Source organism: Vulpes vulpes, unplaced genomic scaffold, assembly GCF_048418805.1.
Source record: "Vulpes vulpes isolate BD-2025 unplaced genomic scaffold, VulVul3 u000000695, whole genome shotgun sequence".
Lineage (NCBI taxonomy): Eukaryota > Metazoa > Chordata > Mammalia > Carnivora > Canidae > Vulpes > Vulpes vulpes.
The window spans coordinates 378,966-392,156 of record NW_027325815.1 but is presented as its reverse complement, the minus strand read 5'-3'; the positions used below and the strand labels follow the sequence as shown (position 1 = coordinate 392,156).

Genomic DNA, 13,191 nt, shown 5'->3' with positions numbered 1-13,191 from the left:
AGAAAGAAAGAAAAGTCTGGTAGGAGCAGCAGAGCCTGGGAGACCCTTTGCTCAAGATGGATGCCCAGCTCCCCCCACCCTGCCCCCTGCTGCCCTCCTCCTGCCCCTCTGCTTTAAACCCTGTGCAATCCATGCTCCACCTGAATGCCAGAGCAGTTTCCCTCTTAGGTTAGCTCTAACCAGTGGCCACACTGCTCAGAACCCTCCAGCAGCCCCCCAGCATCTAGGACGTCAAGTCCCGACTTAGCCAGACATTGGAGGGCTTTTATGGTCCCTCCCTACCTGTCCAGCCTGGAATCCCACCCTGCTCTGTCTCTGCCACCTTCCCAAATATGCACCTAGCATACTGGCCTCTCTCACTGCCCAGAACATAGGCTGCACTGTCCCACCTCCACCCCTTTCATCCTGCTGTCCCTTTCCCCCATATCATGTGTCTTTGGAACTCTATTCGTCCTCCCAGGCCCTGCTCAAATGTCCCCTCCACTATGAAGCTTCCCTAGATGACCCTCTCTAGAACTCTCCTCTTTCTCCCCCATACTCCCTGCAACAGAGGAAAGGATCTTCTGTGTAGATCCTCTTCCTGGGAAGGCTGAGGACTCCCAGATAGACCCTACCTGAGCCCACGGGATGGATCCAGCCCACCCACCCAGATAGCAGGGTTCCAGGGACACAGCCAGGCTCAGCTGCCTGCACCAGCTCAGTCTGGTCACCCTTCCCCCTCCATGTTCCCTGCATCCCACCCCCATCCCACCACCCCCATCCCACCCTCCACAACCCCAGACCAAACAATGGCAAAGCGGAGGCGAGGTCCCCTGGCTCCCAGTCTAGGCTGCTTCCCATTTCCTGGACTGCATCTCCTCCTGGCCCAGTTCTCTCTCCCCTTCCTTGTTTGCTAACATTTCAGAGGGAAATACTATTTTCAAAATATGTAACTGAAAGGGATTGCCCCCCAGTGTGCAGAGGTAGAGACAGGGGCTCGCTGGAGTCACCAGGACTAAGCATCACAGATCTCCTGGGAGACATTTGTCACCACAGACCTGGCCGCAGGCTTGGGGGTCCCCAGTTTTCCAGGGTCCTTGCCCAGCAGCCACCAAGACACAGCCTTCTGGAAGAATTCCCATCACAAAGACCCAGAGGCTCTTACCACCCACTGAAGCTATGCCACCAACCCGGAAACCGGGCTCCTGTGCAAAAACTGGCCCGGGGGACATCAGAGGCTCTGAACCACGGATAGAAGCGTCTGCCACAGGTCAGCTGACACAGCAGAGGAGCTGCGTTCTGGGAGCCCTGACCTAATGTGGCCTGGAAATGCCTGGGACCTTTGGCTTTAGCTTCCAAGGGACAAACTTCAATCCTCCTGCAGGTGCTTGGCAGGAAGTTTCAAAAGCTTTGCTGCCAAAATTTTTTTTTAAAAAAAAGCTTTGCTGCCTTAGTGATCGGCAAAACACTTCTCGTCACGATATTCAGGACAAAAGGCTCCTGGCACCAGGGGCAACCTTTTCCACCCAGGGGCAGAGCGGGAGTGTGGGGTAGGCCGATGACGTGTGAACAGAGCCTGGGCCAAAAGCATGCTGCGGGGTCGCTCCCCTGAGTAGCCCCTGACCTGTAAGGAGCGCTCAGGTATAGGGGGAAGCCTCTTGCCATGACCATATAGGTTCCAGAGAAATGGAGACTATGTCTCCCCTGCCAGGGCCGGGCCACTGGGCTGGGATGAGTCCTGGGGTGGTCATGGTAGGGTCATTCGTTATAGCTTCTCTTGCACAGGGTGCCCGGAAAGCCTTCCAGCACACCAATAGTGATACGCAGAGGTGCAGGATGCTCCCTCGACACACACACCCCTAAGTGTGTCAGGAGGGCCCACAGGGGTCACTTCAAATGTAAATATATTTATGTGACTAGCCACCATGCTAGCTTAGAAAGTCAGACCCTGGGGATCCCTGGGTGGCTCAGCGGTTTAGCACAGCCTTCAGCCCAGGGTGTGATCCTGGAGACCGGGGATCGGGTCCCGCGTCGGGCTCCCTGCATGGAGCCTGCTTCTGCCTGTGTCTCTGCCTCTGTGTGTGTGTGTGTGTGTGTGTGTGTGTCTCATGAAAAAATAAATTTAAAAACTTAAAAAAAAAAAAAGTCAGACCCTGTCAAGCCAGTCCACTGCAGAGCAAAGTTGTGTGTTTCCCTCCAGAGAATAGCCAACAGTTCTCTTGTAAATATTAAACACAAAATAAGAGACACATTCCCCAGTAGGGGCCATTGTGCTGGGCACTTGCAAGTGATTCACCCGGACGTAAACTTCATGGTGTTCTCCAAGGCAAGGTGATGGATTGTGTTCTCCTGGCAGCCTCCGCACCTAGTGGGGCTCCCAGCACACAGTAGGTGCCCAGCAGGTGCGTCTCAAAGGATGAACGCAGTGCTCAGCAGGCAACCTCTCTTCTGATCCTGATGGCCACCCCATGAGGTAGATCACCTTCATCCATCCCCATTTCACAGACCAGGAAACTGAGGCTTGAGTGTGTGGGGTTTGCAGCGGGGCCCCAGCAGAACCAGGACAGGCTGCACTCCCAAGGTGGGCCGTGGGAGCCGACCAGAAAAAACAGCCTGAATTGCCAAAAAGACACACAAACTTTAATTGCTCTGGACAAGCAGGGCAGGGGCGAAGTCAGGCTAGGGGTGGCTGTGTAGCACCAGCCTTCACGGCACTTGGTCAGGTCCTGCTGCCAGCCCCCAGCCGCTTAGCCATGGATCTGTCAGCTATGAGTGAGCACCAGAGACCACCGCCAGGGCCACCTCTGCCCTGGAGTCTGCATAAGCACCAACGGGTGGAGGCCATCTCCCTCTGGAGAGAGGTTCAGGCCGCCTGGGATTGGGGAGAGGAAGGCTAGAGACCACCAGGCTGCCCCAGCCTGCAAGAGGGAGAAAGGACAAGAAAGCCTATATCCCTGATTGGGGGCCCTGGTCTCTCCCCATGCCTGTCTTGGCATCACGGTTCAGAGGAAGTTCCCCCCAACTGACCTGAGATGGTGCCTGCTTCAGTTCCCTAGACCTGCTGAGGGGTCCAAAGCTTGGCCCATCACCCGGTGGCATGTAAAGGCAGCATTGGGCTCCCTGGTGGGAGCTGCCAACTGGGGCCTCAGCCCCTGAGCCAAGCCTGGGAAGCCAGGGACGTTGGGCTGGCGAGAGGGGCCAAGGAGGGTCAGACAGCACCTGGGGGACAAACGCCAATATCTGATGGTGGCTGGCAGCCTGGGAGAACTGAGGCCCAGGTGCCTTGGACGGGGAGGGGCTAACGGGACAGGGAAGGGGATGTGTGAGGAGAATGGGGTCCTTGCACGTTACTGTACCAGGTGTGTGGGGAGCTATGGGTCTGGGCTCCCTTCCCCAAGGGCCTCTTTACTCCCAACTGCCCCAAGCCCCTGGATCCTCCCTTCATAGCACCTTTGCCCTGACCAAGGCTCCTCTGGGGTTTGCTTTAATGAAGGGCATTTGGTCAGGAAGGAAAGGAATGGGCAAGGGTAAGAATACCCACCGAGGGGACTCTATCCCACCTTGGGGGGCTGTGGGCAACAAGGAGCCACGGTGCCTGAAGGCCCAGACACAGACTTGTGTGATAAGAGCCCCATGCATTTATCTGGGTCTGGTTGCCCAATCCTGTGTCTCCCCACCCTGGCCGGCCTGGGCGCTCACCAAGGCCAGGGCCTGTGTCTGAGTCACCTTGGCTTTCCCAGAGCCTGACACAGAGTGAGCGCTCGGTGAGCATTTGATGAATGAATGAGTGAACAGCAGCTGCGCGGGTGGGGTGCACAGAGTGACAGAGAAGGTGGAAGGAGCAGGAGAACAGGGGAGGGGGAGTCCTGGACGGATGAGAGAGAACTGAAGGATGTTGGGAAGAGTCTAGAATGTTGGGAGGACTCCAGAATGTTTAGAAAGTATAAGAATGTTGTGGAAGTTCTCAAATCTGGTCACTCAGGTGGGGACCAGCAGCATGAGCATCACCCAGGAACAGACTGGACGTGCAGAACCCCGGGCCCACTCCAGAATCAGAATCAGAATCTGCAAGGGATTCAAACACAAGAAGTTCTGGTCTAAGAGGCTGGGAAAACTCTAGAATATTCAGGTTAGAGAGCTTCTTAAAATATGTTCAAGAGAGGACAGAGAGGTGAGGGAGGGAAGGAGAGAAGCAGAAGACCACGTGGAGTGCCAGGCCCTGGGCCCCCTTTCCAGAGGTGCAAACAGAGGCCCTGACCACACACCCCCAACCCGGGGCCTGGGCCGCCCTGCGGGGGCCACTAGTCATCCTCGGGCTTGATGAGGTGGCCGCTGAAGGTGATGTAGGTGTCCACGTCGTCGCTGTAGACGGCGTTCTCCCGCTCGCGCTTGAAGAGGCGCGCCCAGACGCGGTCCCCGGGCGCCAGCGCCAGCATCACGCTCTGGCTCTGCATGATGCTGCGGTCGCTGGGCTGCGCGTACAGGATGACGGCCGCCTCCTCGTTGTGCATCACATGGACATACGTCTCCTTGAAGTTCCAGCTGTGGACGTTGAGGCTGAAGAAGTAGAGGCCGCGCAGGGGGGCGACGAAGTGGCCGGCGGCCAGGTCGAAGTGCCCGTCGGGGTTCACGAAGACGGTGTCGAAGAGCAGCGGCTGGAAGCCCTCGCTGCTGTGCAGAGCCGTCTTGCGGCCCACCGAGAAGGCCGAGAAGCGCGTCTGGCACGGGCCGCCGGGGCTGCCCGCCTGCCCCTTGGCGCCCTTGCCGCCCTGTGGGCCGCGCTCCCCCCGGGGCCCCTCCCTGCCCAACTTCCCCGGCGTGCCCAGCAGGCCTCGGTCCCCTTTGTCACCTGTGGAGGCAAGAAGGGCAAGGTCAGGGCAGGCACCCAGGCTGGTCCCCAGGTTGCATCTGCCTGAGCCCGCGGAGGGCTCCACCCAGGTCCTGCCCAGAGAAGGAGCTAGCATGTACCGTGCACCTGCTGCATGCCGGGCATCGCTTCCCTGAATGCCCCTCTAAAGAAGATTCCCTGACCGGGACGCCTGGGTGGCTCAGTAGTTGAGCGTCTGCCTTTGGCTCAGGGCATGATCCCGGAGCCCTGGAATCGAGTCCGACATCGGGGTCCCTGCAGGGAGCCTGCTTCTCCCTCTGCCTGTGTCTCTGCCTCTCTCTCTGTGTGTATCTCATGAATAAATACATAAAATCTTAAACAAAAAAGAAAGAAAAGGGCGGGGGAAGATACCCTGACCATCTCCACTCACCTGAAGGTTAAGTGACTGACCCAGGGTCATACAGCTCAGGAGAAGCAGGAGGGGCAAGTCTCAGGACAGTCTGTCTCCCACCTGCCCATTCCCCTCCCTCTACAATGAGGGGTGATCGTGCTCCCCGGGGAGCCAGGCCCAAACCCTGGAGGTCTTCACACCCAGCCAGACTCCTGTGGAGATGAGGGCTATGCTGGTCGCATTTTGCATTTCTTTTCTTTTTAAAAAAAATTTTTTTAATTTAAATTCAATTTAGTTAGCATATAGTGCATTGTGTAGTGCATAGCAGGGTTAGAGTTTCATGACTCATCAGTGGCATATAATACGCAGTGCTCATCCCATCACGTGCCCTCCTTAATGCCCATCACCCAGTTCCCCCCAACACCCCCCCAGCGACCCTCAGTTTGTTTCCCAGAGTTAAGAGCCTTTTATGATTTGTTTCCCTCTCTGATTTCATCTTATTTTATTTTTCCTTCCCTTCCCCTATGCTCCTGTTTCGTTCCTTAAATTCCACACAGGAGTGAAATCCTACAGCATTTATTTGTCTTTCTCTGATGTGCTTATTTTGCTCAGCATAATACTCTCCAGTTCCATCCACATCATTGCAAATGGCAAGATCTCATTCTTTTTGACGGCTGAGTCGCACTCTGCATTTCTGGCCCACAGAAGGAGCCAAGAAAAATACCTCTGCCTAACCTGAAGGGAAAAGCCCTGGTTAGGAGCCAGGCCCCCCTTGGTTGGTGTTACGTCTCACTGGGGCATTTTACGGTCAGGGTCTGGGTTATTTTGTCTCTGTCTTGAAGAGGATCATGTTCACCTCACAGGGGTGCTCCTGTGCCCTCAACAAAACGTCCTATGGGAGAGTGCTCTACAGACTGCAAATATGAGGCAGGGTGGTCCACCCAGCAAAGCTCAGCCTGTCCCTGACTTCCCCGGGGGTTCCAGCAGTGGGTCCCAGTCCCCAGGCACACACGCCTCAGCCCAGCATTTGTTTCAAGTTGACCTTGCACGCAGGAGAAGCAGGTGACCCCCTAGGTCTTGAGGTACCTCATCCCAAATGTTTCCCTGCCACCTGTCACAGTGCCTCAACTCGCACTATTAGCCACTCCCCTTGGAGAGAACCCCGTGGCCCTGTGTTTTCCCAAGGTCTCCTGTGACCACAGCAATATTGCTGGACGGAGCAGAAGGAAGGCCTGGGCCCCCGGAGGACAGCATGGGGAGAAGCAAGGAGGAGGGGGTCCACCCTTAGCAGAGAACTCCCAACTCACCCACACGGCACTTTACAGGTTACAGGGCACCTCTCTGCCCCAGCCCCCGGGAGGAGGGTGAAGGGGATCATGGGAGGGGGTTACCTTCTCCTTTTTACTATTGAGGCAGCAAGCCAGGGAGGGAGAGACCAGCCTGCCCCACACAGCAAGGGAGCTGAACAGCCAGGTGCCTCCTGCCGCAGCGAAGTGTCCACCCGCCCTGGCAGGCGATGAAGGCTGGCCCAGGGGTGTCCTCCATCCCGGCCTTGGGGTTGTTGGAGACACAGATGGAGGTGAAGGGTGTCTAGGCCCTGGCCCCAGCCCTAGCTGTTCTAATCCCCGGCAGCAGAAGTCTCTTCCTGATTTTAGAGGACGGGAAGCCAGCTGTCTCCTGGACAGCCCTAGTGGCTACCCATGGGTCTCTCTGCTTCCACCCTTGTCCCAGGCCGGCTCTGCTCCATGGACATTAGAGGGATCCATATGAAACCCAAGTGGGATCAGGTCTCTCTGCTCAAACCTCCCCCTGCTCCCCATTCCCACACAGGGAAACCCAAGTCTGACCCGGCCCCTGTTTCATCGTCAACCTCAGCTCCTCCTCTTGCCCCCTGCTCCTGAAACACACCAGGCCCACTTCTGACCCAGGGCCTTTGCACCTGCTGCTCATCCTCCTTGGACTACTCTGCTCCTGATAGCCACATGGCTTCTCCCTCACATTCTCAATGAACCCACACTGACCACCCCATTTAACATGCAAACTATCCCCCCGGCCCCTGCTCTCCTGAAGCTCCTTACCTGCTCTACCTGGCACTGCCATTGCATTTCTCACCATAGAATATTCACTAACTTAGATAATATATTTATGGCCCACTGTCTGCCTCTCCCACGAGAACGGTAGTAGGCATCTCTGTCTGGCTTATTCGTTCTCTGTCCTCAGAAGTCAGAACAGTCCTGGCACGCAGGTAGTAGCCGCTCAATAAATGTATGGATGACAGGAAGGGTCTGGGATCATTTTCTGCCCAGGTTTTTCCTGCTCCCTCCACCCCACTGACTCCAGCCCAAGGAGAGGGTCCCCTGCCCTCCCCGCCCCCAGACAGGCCAGCACAGCCTGAGCTGGGGCAGGTACTCACCCTTCAGGATGGTGATGTTTATGTACGGCCTGACCTCAGGCAGCACGTATGGGAGGCCAGGTGGAGAGGCGGAGGACACATCTGCGGCATCGGCGGGGGCCAGGGGGTCCTCAGACTCAGAGTCACAGCACCGTTGACAGTACCCATGGGGACCGGATGCCACGGCCTCCCTAGAGGAGGGCTCCTCGGTGGGGACCCCAAACACCAGGAGAGGAAGCAGGAGCACCACGCAGAGGAGGCCCAGGGTGGCTATCCCCATGGCGACCTGGAGCGAGGAAGGAGGGGCGGAGATTCTATTTAATGTCACATCTACACCTGCAGACGCCCAGCACAGACGCGGCCACCCCAGCCTCTGTGCACCTGACCTAACTCAGGGAAAGAGCAGGTGTCAGTGCCCTCAGGTAACAGATGAGAAGACCGACCTACATGGAGAAGCAACTTCTTCAAGGTCACGGAAGAGACTGGTGGCAACACAGGGCCCGTAGGCCGAGTCCCCTGGAAGCCAGCCCACGGGGATGTCTGGCACACATGGGCCTGGGGGGAAATCCCTCTAAAGAGAGCCACAGCTGGGCACAGACCAGGGTCCCGGGAAGCCTTTGCTGGGGTGGGCGAGGAAGATGCTCCAGCCACCCACGTGTCATACGCAGTAAGACTGTGCAACGTTCTCCCTCCCCCACCTCCCCGGCTTCTTTTCTTGCCACGGATTCTCCCATCTCCAGCAAGCACATGCTCTGGTACAGCACGAGGAAGGTTAGTGGGCCCTTGGGACAAACACAAAGGATTCTCCAGAATTCTGCAGGTTCTCCAGGAGAGGGTACGCGTGGCTGAGCCCCACGGTCTGGCACCTGAGCGCCGTGGTCCTGACGAAGATCTAGGAAAGTTCGTTTATCCTAGCAGTCAGGAAGCAACACCCATCAGAGCAAATGCACGGCTTATGCACAGTTACTGTTACTGTATCTCTGGGAGTTGAGAGTAGGTCTGCGGAATTGCAGACTGCCGGCCACCGCTGGCCTCCCATGCAGTTGTCTGTGTGCAACGTAGAAGATGGTACCTCTTTGGATGGACAAATTAGAAACGACAAAAAAAAAGTCATTTTTGGAGCAGGGCATGTAGCTTTGCAAGTGCTCTTGTCAACCCACCTCCCCCTCAGCACCTTTGTGCAGTCAACAACCCACACAACTCAACCTTACACAGAAACCCTGTCGGGGCAGGTTCTGGAGTTAACTCATTGGAAGATGGTTGTGTCAATCACCATAGACCTACCAATCAGCTGTCAAGGGGGTAAATTGGAATTAAAAAGCAGGATTAGAAGGTCTGGAAAATTCAAAAGGATGGGAGAAGTCCAAGGGTTTAGGAGGATGAGTCTTTGGCCCTGGCCAAGAGAGGTTCCAGGGTGCCAGGAGAGGGGCAGGAAGTAGCCGGGACAGCAGACACTGGGGACAGGCTGGGGCTGGGTGGGCAGGAAGCGGGGCAAAGAGCCTTTGAGGTGGTAGCTGTGTTTGGGGGCTGGCATGTTATCGCAGGATCAGAAACTCGGCTCTTGAAACCAGACTGGTTTTTACACTTCTGGCGTTTCTCTGTTTATTTCCTTTTTGTTCCTTTAACATTTAGTACAATTCAAAAATATTTTTTCTGTGGTTAATACATGTAAAGAAGGTAAAATTATTTTTTTTAAATGCTATTCTATCTCCACTGAGCACCGAGGTAAGGGACAGATTTTAAAGGGCTCCAATGCACTGGGGGTTGGGCAGTAGCAGGAGGGGGGTGATGGGCAGGCCGTCGTCCCCAGGGACAGCACCCCTCTCCTAGAGGTGACCTTCCTCAGCTCCACCTTCATCTGCTTGCCTGGTTCTGCTCCATAAGGCAGATCAACTTCTCAGAGATCAACATTCTCTCTGTCCGAGGTTATCGCCCTCAGCCTGTGCTTGTAAACGACGCATCTCTGATTTTTGAGAAGTGCAAAAATCCCCCTTTTCCTGGTCATAGATGTGACTTTATGGGAAAGGGTGAGGCCTGAGGGTTGGACCTAAGATCCCAGGAGGGTTTACAAGTTGTGTGACCTCAGGCTAGTAGCTTAACCTCCCGGGGCTTCCCGCTGCTCCTCAGCATTTCTGAGAAGTTGAAACCCCCACCGTCTCCCAGGTTATTTGGGAGGATCAGGGAAAGTGCCTGACTTGTAAAAGACTCTTAATAAGGATGGCAGAGGGAAGAGTCAATAGCATCATCGCCGGGTGACTACATTCATGGGGGTGAGCGCTGAGTAACGTATAGAATCGCCGAATGACTACGTTGCACACCTGAAACGAATATAACGCTGCATGTCAATCACACTTCAATAATAAACAAATACAATTTAAGATCCTGCAACAGGCAAGACCTCTTCCCGGCCTGGGGATGGGAAGAGCAGAATTGCGCCCAGAGGACTGGCATGGCTGGGGACGGCCCTGTTGGCAGAGGCCTGATGGGAGTCAGAAGCTCGGAGACCCAGAACTGTGACCTGGGGAGGGCAGGAGGCAGGAAGCAAGGCAGCCTGGAGGGGTAATCACAACCACAGCCCTGGGGGAGGGTGCCAGGCAGGGATCAAGGGTGAGAGGCCGTGCCATCTGGAGTGATCTGGGGTGATCTGGGGTGATCTGGGGTGATCCGGGGTCCCTGCCACCTCCGCGCAGGAGGCAGGAGCGGGGAGCTCTCTGGGGAGGGAGGGGCTGGGCCTGCTGCGCTGAGCTGGTGAGAGTGCAGGCAGGGGCGGGCACAGCCAAGCAGCGCTGGGGGGGGGGGGGGGGGGGGCGGCTGCTAGGGTCTCAGTCAGCAGGAGGGAAGGTGGAAGGAGAGCGAGAGCAGCTGGCCAGGGTCCCAGGGAGAGAGCAGAACCCAAGATGTGGAAGGAAGACAGGGGGGAGGAAGGGAATTCTGGGCTCCCACCCCAGCCCCGGCCCCGCTGGAGGAAGTTACAGGACCTTTCAGCACTCACCCTGTGTCCCCGGCCTCCGCAGCGGCTCACGGACCCCCGGCCTCTGGGCAGCCTCTGGCTCCTTGGCCCATGTCTGCTGGTTGCTGGCCCGGACCCCCAGGCCCAGCCGAAGAGGGAGGGAGGAAGGGAGGGAGAAAGGGAGGGAGAGGGGCGGAGGGAGGGCGGAGGGAGCGGGCTGAGCTGGCTTCCCACTTCCCCTCCTCCCTGCTCCCTCCTCTCCAGCCTCTGGGATCTGCGGGGAGATGAAGGGAGCCGCCAGGGAGCTGGGGACTTCCTTTGCTTAACTCTTTGGTGATCCAGTGGGGTCTGGTTTGATTCTGAGGCCCAACAGAGTCAGAGCAGGAAGGGGCCCCCTGAGGTGTAGGCTGGAAAATTGAGGCCAGAGAAGGGAAGGGGCAGGAGCCCCCCAAGTGGCTCAGGAAGGGGGACGCAGCGCTGGAATCGGGGTGAGGGGTGGGGGTGAGGGGTGGGCTTGACCTATTTGCTCTGCAGTCACCTCACGGGGCTGGATGCAGAGTGGAGAGGGCAGGGGCACCAGCCGGCAGCCTCAGGGTCAAATCCTGGCACTGCCACCCCCTTGGGCACGGAACAGGACGTGGGCCGATCCATGACCTCGGTCTGTATTAGCACTCTAGTCCCCAGCCCCCTGGTGCCAGGCACAGGGGAGGCTCAGCACATGTCCAGTGAGTCTGTGAGAGGGTGATATCCCCTCAGGTATCAGGGAAGGGCCGCAACCAGGTCAACAGCCCCCTCCGCAGGGACCCTGAAGTCCCCCTCCTCTGCCTAGAAATCTCCCCTGATGGGTCCATCCCCCAGGTCTTCTGGAGCCAACCCCCTTGTGAAAACGACCCCCCACAAGGGTCCTGTTCACAGGGGGGCAGCCTCTGGTATTCTCCTGGGCCTGTGGAGATTTTCCCAAGGCTGCAGCCCTGGGACTCTGGGCTTGGAGACCCCTGGGCACAGACAGTCTCAAATGTCCCTCCCCCTCCAGCACCCTCTCATTCAGCTTTGGTTGAGTATTTGCTGCCTGGGCCGGGCCTCATCTTTGCAGGCGCTTTTGGTGCCTGAAGGGTGTTCCCATCCACTATTTCAACGAAACCCACCCCAGCCTTGCACTTTCCCAGGTTCACGTGGCTAGTGAGGAGGAGCCACAATCCGACAGAAAGGAAGGGGTCCCCACCCCACTGGAGTCCTGTGAACATGCCTGGGCATGGCGAGCTGGGTGGTGGTGGCGCAAAGGCTGTACTTCCCGGTTTGTCCCCTGGGAAGAGGATGTCACTGCCCTCCATACAGACATGTGCCCCTTGGGGATGGATTTCAGTCTGGGGCTCTGGGCACTGAACCCTAGTCCCCACTTAACTGGGCAAGTGTGGAGGATAGAATGGCCTCCAGGCTGTGTGTCTCTGACCAGGTCTCATCTGTGGGCCTCAGTTTTTCTAGCAGCTGTGGGAATAATCCAACAGTAGAATATCAGGCCTGGAAGAACCCCGAGAGATGACCTAACCCAACTATTTATTGTGACCAGCAGAGACTGTGACCCAGGAAAGACCCCATTCTTTGGCTCAAGGTCACAGCAGACCAGAGTCCAGGCTGGGATGAGGGCAGACTCTCACAGCTTGGAGCTTTGTGTTGGCTTTCACCTCCCAAGCCCACTTGGAGCCCCCCGCCCCCCCCCCCCCCCCCCCCGTGCTGGCCCAGGCCTATTTAGGGGTCCCAGGGGGCCCCAAAGAAAGCAACCTGAAGAACATGGAGAAAACACCAGGGCCACACTGGCCATGCCCTCTACGTGGCCCTGCCCCAGGCAGCATTCCCAGGGCGCTGAGCCAGGGCTGCAGAGGGTGGGAACCACCCTCCCCATCCTCCCCATCTGTTGCCACCAGGAAAAAGGCTGAGTCAGCAGCACCAGAGGGGGAGACAGCTCCTGGCTGTCTCTGAGCAGTTTGGCTTAGAAAGCCTAGAGGCAGAGGAGAGGGAGAAGGGAAGACAGCCCGGGTTGGGGAGAGCAGCTTGGGGAGACAGGAAGTTTAACCCATGGTGTGCCCGGTGTGCCCGCACCGTGCTGCAGGCGGCGCCCAACGGCCCCTCTACCAAAGGCTGCTCATCCCATTTAGCAACTGAGGAGCCTGAGACCGGGAAGGGACTTGACTTGTCAGGTTCAAGCGCCGGCTCCTTTGGCTCCCAGGCAGGCCGATGCCCCAGAAAAGGGCCCCTTGTCCTCTTTGTCCAAAACAGCTGGCTGGAGGCAGGGCAGACCAGAGAGCGAGAATGGGATATACTACACTTCAATGGTTTTCCTCTCACTCTTCCTAAATATCCTTCAGTTGTGCAGCAGCCCTTGGTCTTCCAGCCATCCGGAGGCTCTCCCCAGCCGCCAGATAGCTTGGAGACAGAGCCCCAGGCCTGGGGCAGACAGCACTGGGTTATACCCGGCTCCTTCGAGCTGTACGACCTTGCACATGCTTCCCTACTTCCGAGCCTTGGTGTCCTTGGGCCAGAGGGACATGAGGAGGCCAAGAGCATCTGTGCAGTCTGGTGTCTGGTGGGATACCCAAGAGGGGTAGCGTCTACTGGCCACCCATCGGTGTTTCTCCGTGTAGGTGGGCGTGTGA

The 13,191-nt window shown here is 57.3% G+C and overlaps 1 protein-coding gene across 1 annotated transcript; it reads right to left on the bottom strand.

The window, feature by feature from the left end:
* Positions 1–2,597: 2,597 nt before the first annotated feature.
* Positions 2,598–10,707, bottom strand: C1QTNF6 (C1q and TNF related 6). Its single transcript, XM_026010992.2, has 3 exons — positions 10,583–10,707; positions 7,612–7,876; positions 2,598–4,828 (listed from the first exon to the last, which is right to left on the bottom strand). Exons 2-3 carry the CDS (start codon positions 7,868–7,870, stop codon positions 4,281–4,283), a joined length of 807 nt encoding a protein of 268 aa, XP_025866777.1. The 5' UTR covers positions 7,871–7,876; positions 10,583–10,707; the 3' UTR covers positions 2,598–4,280.
* Between the last annotated feature and the right edge of the window lie 2,484 nt (positions 10,708–13,191).